General features: G+C 24.7%; 1 protein-coding gene across 5 annotated transcripts in view; it reads left to right on the forward strand.

Moving 5' to 3' along the window:
• Nucleotides 1-24,373, forward strand: part of LOC122847478 (whirlin) — a 43,073-nt gene that overhangs the window by 15,794 nt on the left and 2,906 nt on the right. For 2 of the 5 annotated variants that reach the window (XM_044145203.1, XM_044145202.1), the window contains exons 2-13: nt 8,218-8,591; nt 8,858-9,117; nt 9,486-9,497; nt 10,861-10,991; nt 13,471-13,791; nt 14,605-14,837; nt 14,910-15,210; nt 15,434-15,493; nt 16,816-16,973; nt 17,425-17,506; nt 17,990-18,100; nt 22,823-23,026. In XM_044145203.1, coding sequence (XP_044001138.1) covers nt 8,236-8,591; nt 8,858-9,117; nt 9,486-9,497; nt 10,861-10,991; nt 13,471-13,791; nt 14,605-14,837; nt 14,910-15,210; nt 15,434-15,493; nt 16,816-16,973; nt 17,425-17,506; nt 17,990-18,100; nt 22,823-23,026 — 2,229 coding nt within the window. In that variant the 5' untranslated portion in view covers nt 8,218-8,235. The remainder of the gene's footprint in view (nt 1-8,217; nt 8,592-8,857; nt 9,118-9,485; nt 9,498-10,860; nt 10,992-13,470; nt 13,792-14,604; nt 14,838-14,909; nt 15,211-15,433; nt 15,494-16,815; nt 16,974-17,424; nt 17,507-17,989; nt 18,101-22,822; nt 23,027-24,373) is intronic. The other 3 variants (XM_044145204.1, XM_044145205.1, XM_044145206.1) reach the window with 3 other exon arrangements.

The following is a 24,373-nucleotide window of genomic DNA, read 5'->3' on the forward strand; positions in this document are numbered from 1 at the left end:
GGATAACACAGACTAACGATTCTCCAGAGCATTGTGTTATGTGAAAATGACGAGAACGTGACGAGAACATAGGAATTTCAAACTTCAGATTATAAAAAAAAAAAAAAAAAATTAAAAATTCATGACAATAAATAATAACAACATGATAAATAAAATTTTTAAAATAATAATATACACAAAGATGTCGCGACGCCCTCGACACAATTTCTTGGTGGTTGTTGTTGTATATCGCGTGTTGGTGCCTTTTTTTATTTTATATTATCAATTTTTTTTTTTTTTTTTTTATTCTTCTCTCATGTCTATATGGAAATTGGTTTCAAGTGGAATTTACAATGAATTTTTTATATTTACTCTAGAGCTTTTTTTTTAGAGCTTTTTTTTTTATTTTGACGGGAAAAAAAAGATAAATTAAAACAATACAAAATTGTCAATTGTTATTATTTATTTTTTGTGAAATTTTTTTTTTTTTCACGTGGCAACTAAATTATTGTTTACTTGTTGAATAATTTTTTTTTTTTTGTTTTTGAATATTAATTTAATTTTTTATATTGTTTATATACAATTTCAATTATTCGTTCGATAATTGAGCGAGGAAGTCATGTTTTGCAGTACAAGCACGGTAACCTGGTAACCGAGTTTTTTTTTTTTTTTACGCTTTGTTTTTTATGTTCTTTCTAAATTTTATTTTCCATATTTTTTTTTTGTTTTTTTGTGCTGTTAAAATGTTATTTGTCAAATTTGTTTGGCACTTGAATTCACGAGGGTCGTGAGACTGCTCGTAAAATTGTGCTTATTCATCATTATAACAATTAAAATTAAATTGATAGTTTTTAGATATATATAAAATAGTTCGAAGGAATCTAGTCGATCGAATGTAATTACTCGCTTCGGTACTCCACACTAATTGGAGAAAAAAAAAATGAAAAACCAGGACCAGTTTGTTCCAATTCTATGTCAGTTTATTTTTATGATATTTACTTTGACGATGAAAAATAAAATATTTTTTCTATATATACAACTCTAGTAATAGATTTCAAAAATTATTCAAATATTTTTCTGCATATAAATTGATTTTACATATTTATTTAATCAAAATTATTACTGGAAAAAATTTCATTTATAAAAATGAAAAATAAAAAAAAATATATGTAATTTTTTTTTTAAATCTTTATGAGAATCTATTGATTTTTCTTGTTGTTATATTATTCTATCTGAACATTTACATACATATTAAATATGTAAAAGATATTAAGAAAAAAAAAAAAAAAAAAAATAGATTAATATGACAAAGCCAAATTCAGTCTCAATTCAAGCAGTATCTCTGCTCCTGACGAGCCAATCGGCTTTGTCAGTTGCCTTTTTTTTTTGTTATCACATTTTTTTATTTTTCTTTATGAACCTTTTTTTTTATATTTATTCCGTTATCGGTTGAATGAGCCTGTGACAAAAATAGCACATGATGTTTTGTAAATTTCATCGAAATAGATACGAAAAATCAAAGAAACAAAATAATAAAAAATAAGTAGAGCAAATAATAATATATAAAGCAGAATTTTTGAGGGTTGAAAATAAATTTATGGGTGATGGAGTAGAAGAAAAACATTATTCTTTATTTTATTTTTCTATTATTAAAAAAAAAATTCGAATGTTTTGTATTTTTGTGACGACAATGACGACGACATTCGACCTCGGTATTTTTTCAGGATCGATGAAATATACCGACGGATTATATTGTGCCGGTGCGTGCTTGTCCATTCGCTTCATATTTTTCATGTAAATAATAACATATTATTTATTTAACAAAAAAATATACCTCAAAAGAGTAGAAAATATTGATGAAAAAATTTTTATAACAATTTATCAACATTATTTAAAATTCCAATTAATATATGAGAAATAAAAATATTTCTATTTTTGCTTTATTAAAAGTTTAACAATTATTAGTATAAAAATATTATTATACAATTTTTTTTTTAAATAGAAGGTTTTGTTAAATTGTATTTAAATGTTTATAAAAAACATATTGTTTTTTATTTTAATTAATGCAGAAATTTTTTACAATTATTATGATGTTTGTTTTTTTTTTTTGCATGAATAAAAGATATAAAAAATATATGAGTAGGACATTTCGTTTAAACACGCGAGGGGTTTATTGAACATATCACATGAAAGCATGTAAAAAAAAAAAACCCAGTACAAGTAAATCCATCAAAATGTCAAATAGATTCACCAAAGAGATTGAATGTACGCACGAAACTATATACGAATGAGGAAATTGGCTTGTTCGTTTGTCTGATGTAACTTGGATTGACTACTTGCATTTGTATATATGTAATAACAATGTCTTATACCACCCTCTTAATTATTTATTTATCTGACAATCTCCGCCTACTCACTTAGTCATCCTTCTTCGTGTCATTTCAACTTATATAGTATGTTATATTTATTTGAATTTTATAATATCAAAAAAGTTGTTGAAATGTATATAGAAATAAGATATTTCACTTGACAAAATTCTTATACAGATTAAATGTCATTTAAAATATCTTTATCTGAATTGAAAAGAATTTGAGAAAAAAGTTTTCCAATTTAATTTACACAATGGGTATTTTAATTTGAATGGTTGTTGTTATCATTGGGCTAATAAAAGAGAATGATATTTAGATATATAATTTATAAAAATAGCAATTTCTAATCATGTGGACAGGAGAACAACGCAAATTTACTGTACAGTCTTGGATAATGCTTGGATTTAAAGATAGTTTATCCGTGATATATTTTTTAAACAACAAGAGCATATTCTTCTTGTGTATCTTTATTGTAACCATTTTATTCATGATAATTAAAATTTTTATCAATCACTTTTTTTATTTTTCATAACTCATTAAATAGACTCTTTGCCCATTCTACTATACTGATACAAAACTTCAATCTTTTCTATTAATTTTGAAGGTTTTTTCGAAATATTTCCGGGGAGAAAAAAATTCGTGCTTTTGTTTAACTCTTCAAATACCTCTTTGCGTGTTCTATATTCCTGATACAAATAGAACTTTTTTTTTTTTTTTGTCTGTCAGTTGAATATGAATTCAAAGAAGTAAATTTTCAAAAATACCGAATACCTCTTCAGTCATTCTATGTTCCTAATACAAATTAAATTTTTTTTTTTTTTTTTGTATCAGGCAAACATAAAATCGAGGAGGTGAATTTCAAAAAATACCGAATACCTCTTCAGTCATTCTATGTTCCTGATACAAATCAAATTTTTTTTTTTTTTTTGTATCAGGCAAACATAAAATTGAGGAAGTAAATTTCAAAAAATACCGAATACCTCTTCAGTCATTCTATGTTCCTGATACAAATCAAAATTTTTTTTTTTTCAAAGTATCAGGCAAACATAAAATTGAGGAAGTAAATTTCAAAAAATACCGAATACCTCTTCAGTCATTCTATGTTCCTGATACAAATCAAATTTTTTTTTTAAAGTATCAGGCAAACATAAAATCGAGGAGGTGAATTTTGAAAACACTGAATACCTCTTTACTCATTCTATTATCCTGATGCAAAACTTTAATTTTTTCGATAAATTTAAAATGTTCAAACCCTATAGTTTCTAAAAAAAATAATAGAGGGCGCTGAACTGGTTGATTCAAAAAATACCTCTTTTCCTGTTCTATAACCCTGATAAAACAGCCCTCTTCTATCTATGATATTTAAATGTGTTTACCCTATAGTTCCCAAGAAAAATAATAGGCGGCGCTGAATTGGTTGACTCAAAAAATACTTCTTTTCCTGTTCTATAACCCTGATAAAACAGCCGTCTTCTATCTATGATATTTAAATGTGTTTACCCTATAGTTCTCAAGAAAAATAAAAGAGGGCGCTGAACTTGTTGATTCAAAAAATACCTCTTTTCCTGTTCTATAACCCTGATAAAACAGCTCTCTTCTATCTATGATATTTCAATGTGTATACCCTATAGTTTCCAAAAAATACAATAGATGGCGCTGAATTTTCAAAAATATCGAATACCTCTTTGCTCATTCTATGATCCTGATACTCGAAAATTTTTTTTCCACAAATTTTTTGAAATTAAAAAAAAAAAAATTTTTTTTGAAAATACCTCCTTGCTCATTCTATGTTCCTGATACCCAAACTTTTTTTCTATCATATTTCAAAAAATTTGTGGGAAAAAAATTCTCGAGTATCAGGAACATAGAATGAGCAAAGAGGTATTCGGTATTTTTTGAAATTCACCTCCTCAATTTTATGTTTGCCTGATACAAAAAAAAAAAAAAAAAATTGATTTGTATCAGGAACATAGAATGAGCAAAGAGGTATTCGATATTTTTGAAAATACCTCTTTGCTTATTCTATGTTCCTGATACAAATCAATTTTTTTTTTTTTTCGAAGTATCAGGCAAACATAAAATCGAGGAGGTAAATTTTCAAAAATACCGAATACCTCTTCAGTCATTCTATGTTCCTGATACAAATCAAATGTTTTTTTTTTTTTTTTCAAAGTATCAGGCGAGCATAAAACCGAGGAGGTAAATTCCAAAAAATACCGAATACCTCTTTTGTTATTCTATGTTCCTGATACAAATCGGTTAATTTTTTTTTTGTAAAAAAATCAGGTTAACAGAATTCCAAAGAAGTAATTTTCAAAGATTTTACTTATTGTTCATCAGGAATATAGAATGCTAAAGGAGGTATTATTGAATTTTTCAAATACTAACTTAACATTAAAAGAAATTCATTATTCAAATAATAGAGCGACCTCCTGCCTCCGGTGTTGGTTGTATATATTCTTGTGTATCTTTATTATAATCATTTTATTAATTGTAATTATGATTTTTATCAATCACTTTTTTTATTTTTTATTTTTATAACCCAAATAAATTAATTGCCGAAAATAAACAAACGTAGCTATAAAACGTAGAAAAAAAACCCAACAACAAATACATAATTATTTGAAAAAGATAAAAAAAAACAAAAAATTAAAAAACTACAATGAAAGTTTGCAAAAATTTGTTATTAAATCACTAGAGCAATAAATATATTTAATTTATATTTTTATAGTTTTTATATTAATCTATTTTATGTTGTTTTTCTTCCTCCAAACTGAATAACAATTTGTTGACAAGTCCACAAATATAAAAATAGATTTTCAATTATCCTGATTTCTTTTTTTCCTATATTTTTTATTCAAATAAAAAGTTAAGATATAATTCAAATCGATTAATTGCATAGTGCCCTTTCAAATATATCTCAAAAATAAATATAATATATTGTCTATAGTCTCATTCAATCAATTGAGCACTCGAGATCAATATCACAATAGTAAAGAATTTATTGTTTTCCTCAACAACAACCTTGCATACAAATAATATATTTCTATTATTTCGAAATATCACAAAATAAAAACAAAAATATAAAATTAAAGATCATATCTATTTTTTTAAAAAAACAAATTCGCCAATTACAATTTAATTTCTAATAACAATAATAATAATTATACATAAATAATATAATTTGCAAAAAAAATAGATAAATAATTAAATAAAAAACAAACAAGAAAATGATAATTTATATATCTCTATAAATTTTTTATTACCTTAAATATTTAAAGGTATTAAAAAATAATATATACGTGACTATTTTAATATTTTTTTTCCACCCTTATAGTTTAACACTACTACACCTGGTGTATTTCTACTTGATCCTATATGAAAATTCATTGTCCTCCATAAAATACTACTGGTGCAATCGACCGCACGCGATATCAAATAAATTCAACCCTCTTATTTGTTCTAAAAATATTTCAATGTTTCACTAGTTAAATACAAAAAAAAAAAAAAAAAAAAAATAACTACACAAACATAAGTATATAAATTGATGAAAAAAAAATGAAAAAAATACTAAAATTTTTTATGATAAATAAATGGCAACATAAAAAATAATTGAAAAAATTAGTTAATATTTTATTGACGTAGGAGTTTATTATTTTTTTGAATTTTAAATAAAATCTTTAATGGCAATAAGGGGGTTGTTGAGGGTGGAATGTGAAGAGACACATGTGTTCACAGTGGACAAAAAAAAAAAAAAAAATCTAGTAGTGTAAAAATACTTGCAGTGTATGTGTGTTGATGTTGATGTTGATGTAGGGGGTGAATATTTATATATGTGGGGAGGGGGGAGGGGTGTATATGTATTAAATAAAAGTGGGTAGATTTCTAGAATGAAACACAAGCTGTTTTTTATATATACATATTGTATATACTGCTGACTGGTTGACTGCCTCTCACTTACGTCACAGAGAGCAAGGACACTTGTGTTACGTGACACGATAGATAAATGCTCAATTGTTGACCATATTTTTAAACTATTTTTTTTTTTTTTTTTATGTATATACCTCTCTTATATATTACAAATTTTTTTATCAAATATTTTTTTGTCTTTTCTTACTTATGCAATTTATTTAAAACTTCAAAGTTTCAAATAACTTGTTACAATATTTCTATTCACTTGATATTTATTATTGACGTTTTTATCAGATATAATAATAATATTAATCAATGACTGAGAATATTGATTGTTAGTTTTTTTTCATAGCAGCAAAATTGAGATATAAATATATTTTATTGTTTTTTTTTTTTAAATAAAATTTAGTTAAAGTTTAGAGCTTTTTTTTGAGCTTTATTTTTGAGTGATGTTTTGCGTGTTATTGATCCAATCACCTTCAGACATATTGCAGAAGAATAAAAATAAATAATTTCTGTAGTTCAGGGTAATTTTTAAAATTTTCATTGTCAAGGACAAATAACAAGACAATTAACAAAAAAAAAAAATTATTGGTATTCTATTATTTATTTTAAAAAATAAATTGATTATAAATTTCAATAATAATTAAGAAAAATAATTATTATAAATTTGTTTATAACTATTTATTATTTATTTGTAATTTTATTTTTTTAGTTTCAAGTCCATTTAAAGATTCATCAGTGTAACCACAAAATTCATTTCTATTGTCCAGTATCTTTCTCATTTTCAAAGCACAGTTAATATATTTTTTCTTTTTTTTAACTTTTTTTTTAATACCCTTTTAGAACGTTGAAACTATAGGGCACTATTTCTATTCATTATTCATCCATGTCTTTGTTATTTTTCATTTATTTTCAATGGAAAAAAAAAAAAAATAGCATTGTTATAAAAACAATCAACCAAACTTTCATATAAAAACAAAAGTTTTGTTAAATAATTATTACAAATACTGTATTGTTATTTTTACACTTTATTTATATTTATTATATCAGACTGACGTAAATCGTAAAAGTGGTCATCTAATATGCTATTATCGATAAACGGATTTGTAGAGTTGTAGTTATATTAGCGGAAAAAATATATAAATAGGATAAATATAAAATAAAATATATATATTGAACTGCGGGGGGGTGAAGGGTGGCTATCAGAGGATTATTGACAAACGCCCAGCTTGAAATGTGTGATCAGGAAGTAGTTCAATTACGTGACTGGCCTACATGACGATCTCGAATCAAGATTCTTCACATTAAGTCACACCAGTTTTATTACTAACAATAAAAAAAAAAAATACAAAACATAAATTAATAAACCACCCACTATGTAATCAAAACAGAAAAACAAAAATTCATAAATCAATATTAAATCTGTGATAAATTTATTTGATGAAAATAATTTTTATAATTAATTTATTCATTGAAATAATATTGAAATTTTTAATTAATTAATAATCAATTTATAGTTTGCTTATATTTATTTTAAAATTCTACTATTATTAAATTTTATTACGTATATTTTATTTGAGAAAGTGTTATATTAAAGTTGAATAACCCTTCTTTATTTGAAAGAAAAAAAAAAAAAAATTGGCAAGGGTCATGAGTTCTTGGATCTTGCCAAAAAACTTGTATATGAATGATGCTTAAATAAAAACCATTTGCTAGTTTAAAATTAAGATCATTGATCATTGACCTTTTAAAAATAATAAAGTTTATATTATTGAGTGAAAATTCACTGACCACAAAAGTGAAGCCATATTTTTTTTTTTTTGTAAATTAAATCGCTAGCTAATATGGCATTTAAATTAATTCTCGTGTCATTAAACTATTATAACTTTTTAACAGTTAAATAAATAAATAAATGCAATTAATTTTTTAATGAAAATATTTGAATTGTTTATAGGTTTGACGATCAACGAAGATGGCGAGTAGAACGGAGGACTATGGCTCGGAGTTACAGGAATTACAGTGGGGTGGTGGAGGAGGAGGTGGAGGTGTTGGTGGATCATCAAATTTTATAAAAAATAATAGTGGATTTAGTAGAAGTGGTGGTAGTTCAGGATGCTATGAAGCTGAAGATCTTGAATCATCAAGTGGTAGCAGACATCAAACTAGTCATAATAGAGGATATTATAGTCCACCTGGAACAAGTTATACTATTGTTGAAAGACCACCAAGTGCACCTCATCATCATTCATCACATGCTACACCTTATAGACATCGTGGACATGGTACACTTGGTGGTGGTGGTGCTATTTCACCTGAACAAGTACTTAGGTCAGTTGAATTTACATTTTTTATTTTCTTTACTCTACTTTTTTTAAATAAATAAAAAATGAAAATTAAAAAGGAAAATATGGTAATTTATTTTAACTATGTTTTAAGTAACTTTTAAATATTTTTTAAAATTTAATTTATTATTTTTTGAAGCTAGACAATAGTTAGCTTTGTGTGTAAATAAAAAAATTAAATAAATCAAACAAGACCTTGACAAAAATAATTTTAAAAAACATGATAATACCTTGGACTATTTATTTTTCTAGATTATTTGGCAATGGAGCTGCAGTTGAAAGAAGAGCAAATGAAAGAAGGACACCAGCATCAAGTCCAGCAAGTGTATCAGCACTAAGAGGAGCCAGTAGTTCAACATCACAACAACAACAAACTGGACAAAATTCAACTCCTCAATCACCACAAGCACTTAGTCTTCAAGAATTAACTGTAAGAACAATAACAATGACACGTGAACCACCAGATTCACATCATGGATTTGGAATATGTGTCAAGGGTGGAAAAGATGCAGGTAAATTATTTATTTATCTTCTTCTTGATATACATTGTTAATTGTTCATTCATAATTCATTTCATACAAAATAGTCTTGATAATAATTCAATTTTGAAAAGAAAAAAAAAAAAGAAAAACAATGTTTTTATAAAATGATACAATCTTTTAAAGTTGAGATTTTTTTTTTCTTGTTTTTTGTTGTTTATCAATATATTCTCCTTGATGATGAGAATGACACTCAACGAACCCTCGAGATTATTTCATTTTTTATATTATTGTTAATTAAATAAAATTAATATTTTCTCGATGGTTCAATGAGAATTTAATTAAGACAAAGTTAAGTTACTGGGAATGTTTTCCTTTCTGTTATTTATCGCTGTACCCAGAAGTCCAGTCAGGTAAACAATCTAGTAAAAAAATTTAAAAAAAACAATAATGATTATTTATTAATAATTCGTTATTCAATTATTTTTTTTTCCACTTTTTTTTCCATTTTTTTATCTTTCTATTTTTTTAGTTTTTTTAAAAAATATAACCTCATTGCTAAATTTATTTTAAATAAAGCAAAAGTAATAAATGTTGCATGATTTAATTTAATTAATTAATTATTCACATTTCATTATTATTATATCACAAATATAGATTAAAAAAATTTAATAATTGCATGAAAAAATGTATGACGATAGAAATAAAAAATATATTAAAATTTCGATAGAGAAATATTTCGAATTTCAATCGATAAAACGAGCTTATTGTCTCAACTTTGTTACTGCTTAATTAATTATTTTTTTTTATGACAATATTTACAAGTTGATAAGTAATTTTAAAAAAAAATTTTACTATTATTTTTTTGTTACTACGATGATAGTCTCATTTTGCAAAAAAATATTTATTACGTATATTTTATCGAAATATATATTTTTCATCAAGCATGTTTCAAATGAAATTTTTTATATCTTATAGGAAAAAAAAAAAACAACAATAAACACAAATAGCAAGTAATAATAATGATAGACAATAAAATAGTTCATGAAGCCTCAGTTTACTTAGTTTTTTTTTTTTGTTTTATTAACTGTACATTATTTTTTCATATTTCAATTTTATTATTTTATTTATTTTATTTATTTTATTGATTATCAAAATGAAGAAAAAAAAATACTCTGAATTTCGAGAAAATAAGGTCGACTATGTGGGTCATGGATTTTCCTGAATCTTTGAAATATAAAAAATATAAAAAATAAATAAATAAATGGATCACATATGAGCCATAAATGACGCCTGAGATATAAAACTTTTATTTGAAATTTTATATTTCAATTGGTTGAAAAAAATTTTACAATAAATTTATTTCACCTAAAAAAAAAAAAAACAATAAAATAAAATTTATTATTTTATTTTTAAATTGAGGCTTAATGAGATTAAAAAAAAATAAAAATTTTATTATAATTCACTGCAAAATTGCATGTAAATAAATTATTAGTAAAACAATCAATCAAAAAAAATATTTTAAAAATAAAAAAAAAAATCCTCCAATCAGTTAAATTAAATTGAAGCATGAAAATTTTCTTGATTAGAGAGTATACATAATAAAATTTTCTGACTCTTGATGTCACCCAAACAAGTACAAACAATAATTTAAATGATTGGAATTAAATGAAAAATCATGTGCACACTTGAAAAACACAATAACACTATATAGTCAATAGTTGTTGAATAAATAAATAAATAAATAAATAAATAAGCATGTGGAATTGTTCACAGGCGTGGGTGTGTATATATCAAGAGTTGAAGAAGGCTCAGTTGCTGAAAGAGCTGGCCTACGCCCTGGTGATACGATCCTGGAGGTCAATGGAACGCCCTTTCGAGCCGTGACCCACGAAGAAGCACTAAAGGTAACTTTTTTTTATTTTTTCATTATAATATTTTCTTGCTTTCTCTCTCTTTTTATTATAAATTTTTTATCTTAAAATTTCCAATATTTTTTTTTCCATTATATTTCATTTTTTTTTCCGTTGAAAGGGTTTGAAAAAATAATATTATTTTTAAAAATTCAATAAGCTTTAATACAATTTTAATGATGTATTGAAAGATATATTTAAATATATATTCATTGAGACTATTGAAGAGACCGATAATCCAACACCAGTCAAGGCCAAATTGTATATAAAAATACGTAATATGTAAAGAAAAATAAAAGAAAAGTCAAGCTGGATGTAATAAATGATGTCGATGAGTATCTAGAGCTCGTCATGCTCTTATGGATTTTGTGTTAAACAAAAGAATCAAGCACGACAATAGCCCATCAGTATAACTACTCAGGGAATTCTGGGTGTGGACTTGTAAAGACATGATAGAAAAAAAATGAAAAAAAAAAAAATCCATATGAGTCAACAAAAAGAAAAAGAAAATAACAAAAGTCAAATAGTAACATTACACAAAAAAAAAATATATATAAGCAAGGGAAAAAAAATCAGAAAGATATAAAAAAAGCACATGTGTACTATGATTGATTGGTAAAAATAAATTGTCAATAAATTGAAGATTAATTAATTATTTAAATTAATTTTTCAAACACTTGTTAATATTCTGAAAATAATTTTTAAATTGGCATATAAAAAGTACATTATTTCGATAGACAAGTGTTGGAAAAAAAAAATAGGCAAATTGAAATGACAACGAGTGACAAGTTGACAAGATGACAAGTTTTGCAGATGTGGGTTTTCAAGTTACAAATAATTTATGACAATATTTACCTAGACAATATTAAATCAACAAAGACAATTCGATTTATGACAAAGAGATATGTTGTTTTTGGTCTGTAACATCACTCGTGAATCAATCAATAATAATTGTCGTTTAATCAACACACCATAAAATTATTTTTTAAAATTAAAAATATAATTTCAATCAATTTATGATAATTACAATAACTATTATAATTATTTCATGAAAGTTAAAATAACAGGAAGGAATAATATTATTCAAATTTTAATTTTTGTTAAATATATTACCTGAATAAGTCAATCAATGTCTCATTATAAACTTTATTCAAAGTATCTATTCAATGATATGCAATATTTCATTTTCATACAAATGTACATCAAGTTTATCATGCAGGTGATTCAGCTGGCATTTAATCATTGACTTTATTCATAAATTTTTTTTTAAATTTTTTAAAAAACATAAAATTTTTATATTAAGTATCATAATTTTGAGCTTTTGAGCTTTTAAATATTTTATTTGTTTTTTGTATAATATCAAATTTTATTTTTTTCTTTTTTGGTGTTTTGTATTATTCAAGTTATCTTCTCATACTTTTGGAATATCTGGTTCGTCTGGCGCCAGGATTTAAGGCGCCCATTGAAAAAATATAAAATACAACCCCATCATTTATTATTCTCATCTATTTTTTACTACCACCAACTATGACCTATAAAACCATCAAATTTATATTTAAATAATTATTTTTTTTTTAACAATATCGATACAATTTAAATCAATATAATTTTACCTTTTTTTATTCCATCGTGCTATTTGCTCTTTTTTTAATTAAAACAATTATCAATATTCTATTAAAAAAAAATTTAATAAAAAAAAAGATTTCTTTTTTTTTGCTTTGAATAATTTTATTTCAATTGAAAAAAACTAATCGACTAAAGTAACCTTCAATGTTCGTCGATTAAATATTGATCCAGAATCACTTTAAAAATATAATTATGAAATTTTTTTAAATCGTATATAGAATTTGTGGTATGTGAATTGGCAATTTAAATTCACTAGAAATTCTTTTAAATAATTGGTCCATCGACGCCTGAATCTTGCCAAGTTTTATCGATTATTATTTTTTTTTTTACACAAAATTTAGACAATAGCAAAAATAGTACATCAACTTTAAAAAATATTAAATGATAAAATTAATATGATATCATGTCTAAATGTAAAAAAAAAAAACTGCAATATTGCAAAAATAAATAAATGCAGTTTAGTTTTTTTTTTATTATCTATGATGAAAATGATATTCTTCATCTTGGAGAGGCTTTCGTTGGGGAATTACTCAGGTCAGGTCAAGGATAGTCAGGATGTGACGTCACGGGATGTGCCTGGAGATCGATATTATGTTGCTGGCTTCCCACAAATTTAAACTCTCTCCCTCACTCCTGTTTTATTTATTTATACAATCATTATACTTAATCTTTTTTAATTATTCATTATTTATTTATGCGTATCTTCTCAAGTTTATATGAACATTCTCAAATGGCTCAACGTTTTAAAAATATTAATAATTAATATCATTAAAGTATAGCTAGACATTATAATAAATTTTGAAAAATTATATTTAATAATTATTATGTATTGATGATTTTTTTTTAGATGCTAAAATCATGTAGAACATTGAGTATGACAGTTAGAGGACCAGCATTGGATCCAAGATGTCGTGGTGGTCATCCAGTTTGGTCTGGTACTGGTAGACAACAGTCATGTTCATGGATGGATAGACAAGGTAGACCAGCATCACCACCACCACTTCATCCACGTGATACAAGATATGGATCTAGAACAAGAAAAGTTGATCTTTGTATTGAACCTGGACAATCACTTGGTCTTATGATACGTGGTGGTCTTGAATATGGACTTGGAATTTATGTTACTGGTGTTGATAAAGACAGTGTTGCTGATCGTGCTGGACTTTTGGTATAAATATATTTTTAATATTTATTACTTGTTTTTTTGTAGGTAAATTAATTGATTAAAGTTGATTAATTGATTAATTAATCAAACAATTTGCCTAATAGTTTATCAGGATCCTTGGTGGAAATATTTCTCCGACTTTTCTCCGTCATTTCTCCATCTTTTTACGAAAATGACTCGTGGTGGAGAAATGGTGGAGAAATTTGAATGGTAGTAAAATAATCAGGATGTCCCTATAATTCCACAAGCAATAATCAAACAAAGATCCAACATGAAAATTGCTTCTAGTTTTGTGCCCAGACCATTCAGGCCATCATTGGATTTGTGGTTAACTTCTTTTCGACGATTTTTTTTGATGGCATTGAAATTTATCAAGATGACCTCCATCGACATTTGTTCATTGATGATCAAATTGCGTTTTTTATTAATTCAACGGTTAAAATGAATACATTATTTTTGTTTGTCCTGTATTTGAGGAAGGCCCTTTCAAATTGCTTCTCTAAAACTCCAGAAGCAATTCACACTTGGGATCAATGTTTAATTATTGCTTCTGGAGTGATCAAATAATGATCCCAAGTGTGAATTGCTTCTGGTTTTGTGGCCAACCCATGTTTTTCCAAAATATCTTATAAAATCAGCTACTTTTTCGGCATTATTTTCATAAAAAAGTGATGATTTTACGACATCATATGCCTTTGAAAATTAGTTAAATTAGTTAAACATATTTTTTTCTTTAAATTAATAAGCAAATAAGAAATTGAAAGAGCAATCGGTCCGAATAAATACTCTTTTTTAAAATAGCTGAATGTTTTACAGATTGGAGATCAAATAATTGAAGTTAATAATACAAGTTTTGAAGAAGCAACACATGATGAAGCTGTACAAATATTAAAAACAAATAAAAGAATGAGTTTGGTAATAAGAGATGTTGGTAAAGTACCACATTCATGTACAACAAGTCGTCCAGTTGTTGTACCAAGCTCAAGATATCAAGATCATGAGCCTCAATCTGTTCTTGAATCACCATCAAATCGTCCTTCAAGTCCCTCGTAAGTTAATTAATATTTATAATCAATTCATTTAATTCAAATAATAAATATTTATATATTTTTTGGCAATAGTAATACAAATGATTGGAGACATAGAAGTGTTACTTCTGTATCATCAGCAACAGCTGCAATGGTTGAAGAAAAAGCTCGTGTTGTACTTGCTAGAAGTGAACGAGCAGCATTAACACAATTACTTGGTGATTATAGAACACGAAGATTGACTATCGAAGAACTTGTTGCAAGTCTTTCTGATTTATTAAATACTCATGAAAAATTAACACTTTTAACTGAATTAAGAGAAGTTGTTGACAGCAAAGATAGACCTATTTTTGATGATCTTGTCTATCGTCCAAGAGTTTCTTCATCAACTAGAGTAAGTCAATCAAAATATAAATAAATAAATTGACAATTATAATTTTCTTTTTAAATTACATTAAAAAACTACTTGGAAATTTTATTATCAACTTTGTTTCTCTTTTTTTTTATAACTTTGTTTACAAGTACTCGAAAACTTTAATGACAAATTTTATTATGATAAATCATTTAAATAATTTATAAATTTCATTATAAAATTATATTGGTTTTTTTATTTGTAGAGAAAAGGTGATAGAGCTCATTCAGATCTTGTTGTGACACCTTCAATTCATGATTTACCGGTAAGTCACAATAAATTATATAAAAATAATACAAAATAATCCGGATTATAAGATTATAATATCCATTTAGATTAAACTGATTGTAGAAAAAATATTATCGTCTTTTTCTAACGTTATCTCGACATTTTTTTTTTTTCATTTAATCATATATATTTATTTTTTTATTTCGTTGTCTTTTTTATGTGTCTCTATTATCTGTGTCCCTTCCACCCCCTACTTTTTGCTATAGAAATATTCAATCACAAGTACACGATAAAATTGAGCAAAAAAAAACTAGCACATTCACAAAATACATGAGCCATATGTAAACATACACTGACAAAAAAAACATCTCGAATTTGTCGAAGAAAAAAAAAAGACAAAAAAAAAAACAACTGAAACAATTTCCCCCGTCCAATTTTTTTTATACAATTTTTTTTTTATTCGAAAATGAAAAATTAAATTGAAGAAAAACTCGTCATCAAATTGGAGATTGTGGGGAAGGATGTTTGCAACTGATAAATGAAAAAAAAATTTTTTTTTTTATCTTTTTTTTTTTCTTCTATATGAAAAATTGTCTCAAAAATCAATTAATCAACTGACGAAAGCACACGCACAAAAATTATTGATTATGTAGTTTTTCTGCTTCTTAAATATCTCCTTCAACTTTTGTATAATTTTTTTTTTTTTTTACTCCGTTTATGCTGATGGATGTCGCATGTAAAAAAACGCCTAGCTACTATAAATATTTCCATCACGAAACACAGCAAAAAAAAATATATTTTATTTTTTTTTCTATTGCTTGAAGCTTTTTTTTTATTTTCTAAATTGCTAATAACACGCATTTGATGAACCAAGCACGCATTTTTATAAACCCATTAGAAAGCCAGTCTATAAATTATTTTAAAAAAATTGTAAAAAATAAAATTAATGTAATTTTTTTATTTAAATTATCATTGCTACCCCACCGAGTTCGCCTGAGCTTTGCTGAATTAATTATTTTTTTTTTTTTTCATTATATTATCGTGCGTTCGTTTGAGAAAATTTTTCAAATTAAAAAAAAGAGACATATTTCGATGAAGAATATTTAATCGCATCAATATAAAAAATGGATTTGATGATTTTTGAAATTAATTGAGTGAAATTAAAAGAAATAAAAAAAAAATATGAAATTGATGCTGAGAGAACGAGGTCGGATTGGCGCGATCCAAAGCTCGGGCAAGCTCGATGATATATTTATAAAAAAAAAAACATAATAATAAGTAAAAAAAAATAGAATGATAAAAGAAAAAAAAAACAAAAAAAAAGACGAGAAAAAAGGATGTCTCTGTGATTTGTCGCAGAGAGGCGGGCAGCCTGGTTCCTGTTATCGTCCAGGATTTCTTGTCGACGTTGAGGGTGATCCACTTGGTGTCACTGGACCTCTGCTGCCCAAGGAGAATCCAGAGCATCGTTCACCAAGTGAAGACAGCGGTCTCGGGGCTGACATACCCAGGACGAGGTCATACAAAATTTAAAAAAAAACTCATTAACAGTTGTGAGAGAAGCCTCGCGAAGCCAATGTCCTTCAAATTTCTTTACATTTATCAGCTCATTGAAGTTTTGAATGGTTTTTTAGTAACCTTGAATGCTTTTTTATGCATATCGATTTAAATTAAAATAAAAAACAAGTTTACAACAACTATATTATCAAGAGAAAATGAACAAATAAAAAAAAAAGATTATTTCCAAGAGTTTTAGTTTGATTTATAAAATTATTTTTTATTACTTTTAATTTGAAAATTTTATTTTTCTTCAATTTAACTACGGTTGATTAAGCTTGATGGAAAATTGAAAGATAAGATTTCGCGAGGTTTTATGAAATGAATTAAATGAAGACGATAAAAATTAAAAAGAAAATAATAAAAAAAAAAAAAAAAAATCAGCTGAGATATTGGATTTTCGGCTTCCAGGCCGGGTTGCAGACGCACCAAGTATCACCAGGTTGCCACATCCGACCTCGCTCTTTCCAATGATGACGAGTGCGACAATCAGGTACATGAAAACCTCCAAAAAAATAAAAAGAAAAAAAAAAAAAAACTAAATAGCAATTAAATTGAATTAATAATATACCAAAGTACTTGTATGAATGTATTATTTTTGTGTCTCTGTGTGAGTGTGTCTTTATGTATGTGATACTTTCAAAAAAATCCAAAAATTATATTCAAAAAAAAATCCAGTAATTATAATTACCGAAAAAAAATATTTAATTAATTTTTTTTCTCGTTTTTTTCTTTCTAAATATTTAATTTTATTTGTTCATTATTTTATATATATTTGTTTTCCATTTTATTTCTTTTAAATTCAACCCAATTTAATTATATTTCAAAAAAAAAATTATGCAAATTATTTAATACTCCAATGAAATTCACAATTGCGTTAAGAAATTTTATTCATATATTTTTTTGTATTATTTTTTTCTTTTTTTTTCATTATAAAGTTTATTTTAATTTATAAATTTAATAATTAATTTTGTAGGATTACGATGATGAAATTGAAAATGATCGAGGTCGTCGACACAGTTCACCAGGAGGTTCAAGAGGTAATTCTCGAGATTATTCTCAGCATCATCTACATCCTGAAAACTTGGTAAGTTAATTTTTTTCTCATTATAATATATCCTAGATTTTGTTGTTGTTTTTTTTTTTCAACTCTTTCTTTTTCTAGATTAAAGAGATAAATAAAACTAATGAAAATTAAAAAATTAAAATTAGATTATTAGAATATAGAATAGAATAATTATAGTTAATTATTATTAAATTGAGCGAATAATGTAAATTAGTTTTTCATTTTCTTCATAATATAATACTAGATTCTAGGAAAAAGTTATTTAAAAATTTTTATATATTACAGTTAGAATAATAAAAAAACAAAATTAAAAAATTAGATAAATATACACGTATACATAATATTTTTTAATATGTATTTTACTATTTTAAATAAACTTGAAAAAATATAGAAAACCATCAACGACAAGGTTCACGGTCGTACGTTAATTTTTTTTTTTTATTTAATATTTCTATATTTATTTGAAAATTATGATCATTTATTCTCACGTCATACTCGCGTGCAAGACACCAATTACGCACTACGACATTAAAAAAAATATAATTCAAATACGAGGAAAATAATAATAATAATAATAAATAATAAATAATAATAATTAAAATATAAAAAAAAGGATAAAATCAAATATAGAAATGATGATGATAAAAATTGTCGTGTAAAATATAATATAGATTTCCGAGTTGTTCCATTAGATGTTTACGAGTATAATAATTTGAATGTAAAAAATATATAATATTTTTTTTAAATTATTATTAATACATTTAGCTTGGTTGGACGAAAGCGACAGGGATAGTGTGAAGGTGAAACCGCCTTCGTATAATATGTATCTCCCTGGTTGGGTGAGTTTGAATGAGGAAAGCGAGAGCCGATTATATACCCTGAAACAAGATCTGTCCGATCGTGACGGTTTTTTTTTTAGTATCGACTTGTGTATGCCCACGATTAACTACTTTGATATATATTATATAAATATTAAATATTTATAATTTCACAATGTGTGTTTTAAATCATGCCAATAATAACAAAGAAATTATTTATTTGAAATTATATGAAAATTCATTAGAAATATGTAACAAAGAAAATTATCTTTAGCAAGGTTTAATTAACAAAATGGATATTTTAATTTTAATGACCAATTGGGCTAATGAAAGAGAATGACAATTAGATATGTAATTTATAAAAATAGCAATTTCTAATCATGTGGAGAGGAGAAAGAGACAAATTTACTGTACAGTTTTGGATAGTGCTTGGATTTAAAGATGATTAATTCTTGAAATTTTTTAAATTTATAATGCTATATTTTTTAAACAAAATTGCATAGTCTATTATTTATTATAATATTTATTTTTCGTCAATTAAATTTAATATAATTTGTTTTTTAAAAAAAACTTTCAACTTATTATTTCAACAATAAATCAATCAATTATCTCCAAAGAAAAAACAACAGATAAATAATTATTTGAAAAAAAAAAACAAAACAAAAAATTAAAAAACTAGAATGAAAGTTTGCAAAAATTTGTTATTAAATCATTAGAGCAATAAAATTAACACTTAAATTTATAAAAATTTACACAACACGTACACAGTATAAATTAATTATCAAAAAAATGACATTTATTATTTATTCTACACAATAACAAAGAAAAAGGCGAAATAATATTACAAAAATATTTCAAAAGAATAATATAATTGTAAAATTATGAAATAAAAAAAAAAAAAAACAATAATAATGGTGATAATGTTAATGAGAATAATATTTACAAATGGATTGAAAGTTGATTGCATGAAAATAATATAAAAAAAAAAAAAAGGTTGTATAAAAAAGAAGAAAAATTAAAGAAAAACTTGAAAAGTAAAATGAGAAGATGAAATAAAATTCAAAGAAAAATAAAAGGTACAGTAGCGCAAATGATCAGAGCTTGTCTTGAATTGCTTGACGAAGTTCTTCAGTTGCTTTGGCGACCTCCTGTGCCTGTCTTGCGTAATTAGCATCACTTCGAATAACGCAATGTTGAACAGTTGAATTGGACCTCCTCACTGAATTTCCACTGCCAAATTTGGGTCGTGGTATTCTCACTCGTTGGACATCACATAACCAGGACTCCATTCTAAAATAAAAAAAAAAACAAAAAAAATAAAAGATTAAAGATTAATTACGTCATTATCAAATTGATTTTTATTTTTATTTAAAGAAGAGAAGGTTTATATGTGATGGAAAGCAATTGAACCTGGTTTGTTTCGTTTTTTCGATTTTTAAATTTTAATAGAAATTTAATATTTCTAAAGTATATGCTGGGATGAGGACCTTATTTGGGTAAAATGAAAATACAAGGATTGATATTGAGGATCCATCAAGAGCGTGGAACCGGTTGAAATATAAATTCCCAGGACTTGATGGTAGTCAGTACCGTATTGGATATACAGTTAGTTGCGCATCAGATATATATAAGAAAACAAGTACTTTTTTTTAGTAGAAAAAAAAATTTATATAAAGATATATACCTATATGAAATCAACAAAAAATAAAATTATAAAATTTTCCTTGATTTGAAAAATAATAATAACACTCAAATTAAAATAATCTGATAAATTTTTTTTTTTTTTTTTCTTTTATAGACAATAATTACTGTCATTTAATAATTAATTTTTTTTTATTATTAATTTAAAAATAAATAATTCTAGTTAATTTTAAACTTTTTTTTTTTTATTTTTTTTCTATATAAAAAAATTTGAAAAAATTGTATTTCTATATTTATATATATATACTTTCCATTCAATTATTACTATCATCAATTTATCAAAAAAAAAAAAATTAAAATCCATGTGTCATTCAATTAAATAAACTTTCATATATTAAATTAAAAATTTTTTAATACAAAAAATTTCACGTTTAAATTTTTCGTTTTTTTATAATCTAAATCAATAATTAATAAAAAAAAATAACTTTCATCAATTTATGTATATTATTAAATTAAATTTTCTAATTTATTCAATTTCACAATATAATTTTATCATAAAATGAGCCAAAAAAAAAAACCAACACATCACATAGAAAAGTTAGAAAATAAAAAGTTAAAATGAAAAAAAATAATATATTATAAAACTTACTTTGATATTTATTTGTCGATTGAATACGTATTGAATAATATTAATAGTTGAATACTATGGATGATAGTATATTAAATAAATATTTTTTTGGATAAAAAAATTGAATGATATTTGTGTGTGCAAGGTGCAAGTTGTGTGAGGATACGAGCACGACTGATTTCAAGAGCGTGGCTAAGGCACACAACGAAACGAGGCAAGTTTGTCTGGTGAATAAACCAGGTGGAAGTAGAAGATGATAATAGTTTAAACCATTGGAATAACAAAGACACAAATATATATATAACTGGGACCAACTGGGGACTCAATGTCTATATAACTATATGAACAAAAGTGAGATAGTATTGAGTTACGAGAAGGCAATAAGTGGGAAGTTAAGGAAGAAATAGTTTGTGCACTGTTGCCAAGTTTTATTTTTTATTATTAAAATACAGGTTACATGTTACAATACTAATAAAAGTATTGCATGTATTTATATATCTATATTATAGACAACAATTATTATCTTACAAAAAAAAAATTTATAAATTGTATAAAAAACATTCAATTCATTCATTTTTTTTTAAAGAAAAATATCTAAAAATAAAAACTAAAATTAATATTAATTAATTATTTATTTATTATTGTTATTATTATTATTATTAGGGAGTGAAGATTTATTTTAAAATACGAAAGATAATTTTTTGCAATAAATTTAAAAGAATATTAGGCAAATTTAGGTCACTGATGTTTTGACGTTTATCTCGGTCGAAATAAATTTTTTTTTCGTCTTCTGTGACTGAGTCAGTGACTCATCAATTGATAATGATATATAGGTAAAAAAAGAAAATAAAAATTGTAAAAAAAATTATAAATAATACTATTAAAAGACCAAAGAATGATTAAATTTAAAAAAAAGAAAAAAGCAATTTAATTTGTAATTAAAAAATTTAAGTATTTAAATGTTTTTTTTTAAAATGATAAAATAGTTTGTACTTTTAGATATTTTTATATTTTAAATTTTTGTTATAGCGTATTTATTTTACCACAAATTCTGAGTCAGGGTGAAAGTTTTGAGGCGTCTCCTGCGGTCAGTTGTGTGTGCACTTTATTTAAGACTCTTTATTTAATATCTAGGTCGATATTTATTATCATTATTTCATGTATAATTTAATGCTAAAAATTTTATATATTTACAAAAAATTATTTTACTTTTTTAAAAAATATAACTATTTATTTTTGGCAAATATACTGGAAAATTGGCTGGTTTTTCCAGAGTAATTTCTGGGGCCGACGACCTGGCTTTTAAATCACTCGAGCGAGTAAATTATTAATATAATAAAAAACCATATAAAATATATATATTCGTGAAATTATTTTAGCATTTATTATAAACAAATAAATTTTAAAAATTATATTTAGAAAGGCGAATGAAAATGATTTCAAATAAATGAAGATAAAGCAAGACTTTGATAGGAAAATTATGAATAGCTTTTAATAATTAAAAAAAATAATAATTATAAATAAAAAAAAAAAAAAGAAGGAAAGCTCAGTAATTAAATGAAAAAAAAAAAAAAAAAGGGGGTAATTTTGTTTTGTTTTTTTAGAGGCTATCTAATGGGGTTGTTTTTTGTATGTATTTATTTTTCTGAACGTCAGGATAAGGACGGCGGTTGCGAGGGTAGCGATGCTGAGATGATTGGTAATGGTCGTCGTGATCGCGATACAGAGGATGAAGATGAAGAAAGACAAGAGAGAAGCTCGGAGGGTGGAGGTGGGGGAGGTTTTGGTGGTTGGAGATCCCACCTTCTTGGTGGTCTAACTCAACGTGTCAAGTCATGGTACTGGGGCGCCAGACCCCTCGTAAGTTCCTCCAGAACTTCCGCACAAATTTTTTTTTATTTTTTTTTTTTTTTATTAATTATTCCATATTATTAATAATCATTTTATTTATTTTTAATTTATATTTTATTACTCTTCTTTGGTCACGGTTGTGTGTTTTTTTATATTTTATTTTCAACTGTCCGACCGCACGCTTTTCAGCTAATTTTTATAACGATATGTATAATTACGCGAAACGGTTAATTTGAATTTTTTTTTTATTTGTTTTATATTTTTTTTTTCATTGACGAAATTATTTAGCATGGTTTTTATTTATCTTAGACAATAGGTTATTTTTTTTTTTAATTTTAAAATAATGCTGGACGTATTCGCTCTGTATAGAATTTCATATAGAATTTAGAAAGAATAGTCAATATAGATCTAATTATGTGTTTTTAAAAATTTAATTTTTATGTTATTTTTATTTATTTTTATTATTAAATATATTATAGATGTCTTGCACTTGATAATATGTATTATTAAAATATTTGTTACTTTATACTTTTAGAAAAAAAAAATCATCAAATTATTTTGAATTTTATATTTTTTTTATTTTTGATTAGAGCACGATTTTTAATATTTATTATAAACATAGATAATTGTCTTGGCATGCAACAAAAATCACAGACTCACATTTAAATAAACTTCAAATAAATGAAACAATTTTTTTTTTATTTTTAGTTAAATTATTTTAAAGTAAATAAAATTTGAAAAAAAAATTCATATTTTTTTTTTTTTTTTTATGAAAGTTTAAAATATTTAACAGAGTGTATCTTAGCCGGAAGTCAAATTAGCTGAAAGTTATGTTTTTTTAAATGTATATTTAACATAAAATAAAAAAAATAAAAATAAGCACATTTTTTTTGATGTGTGACAACATGCACTTCCCTTTGGCCAATTCCCCAAATATACATTTATTTTTTTTTCAATATTTTTTCTTTTACTTTCACCTTTCCCTTGGATTATTATTAAAAATTTAAAATAAATAATAAAAATTAAATTTTGTATTAACGGGTTGAGGGATTATTAAAATTTTAAAAAAATTTAAATGATATTAAGTGACACCACCACTCTCCGAGCACCAATAAACACCCAATCACCAATCAGCCTATCAGCAAGCATGTCTTCAATATTTTATTGACTATGTATCTGTCAAAAATTTGAAAAAAAAAATATATAAAATTATCTTCGCACATATGATATCATCTACAAATTGTCAGCATAAAAAAAAATAATAATTTACAATACAAAACAACAGAGAAAAAAATTAATAATACAACAATATATATAAACAATATTTTACAAAATTTCAAAATGTTTTTTATTTTA

Source organism: Aphidius gifuensis, linkage group LG1 (genome assembly GCF_014905175.1).
Source record: "Aphidius gifuensis isolate YNYX2018 linkage group LG1, ASM1490517v1, whole genome shotgun sequence".
Lineage (NCBI taxonomy): Eukaryota > Metazoa > Arthropoda > Insecta > Hymenoptera > Braconidae > Aphidius > Aphidius gifuensis.